At 36.2% G+C, this 1389-nt stretch overlaps 1 protein-coding gene across 1 annotated transcript in view; it reads left to right on the forward strand.

Annotated features, from left to right (window-relative positions):
• Positions 1 to 487, forward strand: part of LOC107574510 (NACHT, LRR and PYD domains-containing protein 12-like) — a 5400-nt gene extending 4913 nt beyond the window's left edge. The window contains exon 7 of the mRNA XM_016260965.1: positions 4 to 487. Coding sequence (XP_016116451.1) covers positions 4 to 416 — 413 coding nt within the window. The 3' untranslated portion in view covers positions 417 to 487. The remainder of the gene's footprint in view (positions 1 to 3) is intronic.
• The last annotated feature ends 902 nt before the right edge of the window (positions 488 to 1389 follow it).

Below are 1389 nucleotides of genomic sequence, written 5' to 3' on the forward strand. Positions count from 1 at the left end.
CAGTCCAACAAGTGCTGTCTAGAGAGAGTCTGTCTGGCCGCTGTTACTGGGAGGCCGAATGGACTGGTCCGGAGGGGACGGTCGGGGTGACGTACAAAACCATCCTGAGGAAAAGTGATGATCTTTGTATAGTAGAGGCCACCGGGCAGCTTGGAAACAATAGTGTGTCATGGAAAATTACCTGTGCATCTTTCCCATATGTTTCTCACGCTGAAGACTACATTGCTATAAAGGCTTCATCCTCTTGTTCATCTAAAAGAGTGGGTGTGTATGTGGACACGACGGCTGGTGTTCTGTCCTTCTACCGCGTCTCTGACACACTCACACACTTGTACACCTTCCTCGCGGCTTTTGAAGATCCTCTCTATGCGGCCTTCAAGGTGGACGGGGACTCTGTGTCCTTTTGTCAGATTTAACCTGAAAGCCTCTTTATCTTACCATTTATGTGCACATTTATTGCCATCTTGTTTTACTCTGTGTGACTGAGTACAACTTCAAATCAAATTTAATAAGATGTTATGCAGGTAAATGCAAAGGTTTTACTGTAAATAACAGCCGAACCACATGTTCGGAAATGATTTGAGTACTGCCTTTTTAGACATGCAAAAGCTGACTTTTTTTGTTAAAATGCTTTACTTTTGTTATGCTTAAAGTCTCATTTAAGTCTTATTTGTTCACTTTGTTAACCTAGATGATGCCCATACTTTGGTATATATAATATAATTATGTAAACATTGTGAAATTAATTGCATTAACATGGGAAAAAGCTTATTTTCTGCATTTACTGGTTTGTTTATTTATTGAGATCTGAAAATCAATAACTAAACCAACTGATCATTTGCTGAACAAGACATCTGCAGCTTACCTGCTGGACAAATTAAAATAGTTTAATTTGTGTTTGAGGACATTTACACAACATTTATTATTGAGAACCCTTACGAAAATTAACCGCGGTTTTACTACATATAAAACCAAAAAACCCCCCCAGAAAAACATGGTCATTGTAGTTAAACCATGATAACCACAAATTAACCATGGATTTGTTACACTAACCATAGTTTAACCGTGGCATTTGTAGTAAAACTGTGGTTAATGCAACCGATTTATGAAATCATATATGATTTATAAATATTAGTTTAGACTTTATGCATTTGTTTTATAGACAGTCATTATTTAATTGCATTGAATACACAGTTTAATGAGGTGCATTATTTTGCTCACGTGGCCTCAGGAGACAGGTGTTTACGTAACACTTATTTCATCTGCATATAAAATATAAGAAAGGAGATATTCGTTTCAATTTTATTTTGTGTTTGACTGTTAAAACTAAAATGTGTTGTTGTTCAACTCAATAAATTGGGTAATTTAAAAATACAGTGGTTGAATTAA

Source organism: Sinocyclocheilus grahami, unplaced genomic scaffold (assembly GCF_001515645.1).
Source record: "Sinocyclocheilus grahami isolate Dianchi unplaced genomic scaffold, SAMN03320097.WGS_v1.1 scaffold2255.1, whole genome shotgun sequence".
In the NCBI taxonomy this organism is placed as follows: domain Eukaryota; kingdom Metazoa; phylum Chordata; class Actinopteri; order Cypriniformes; family Cyprinidae; genus Sinocyclocheilus; species Sinocyclocheilus grahami.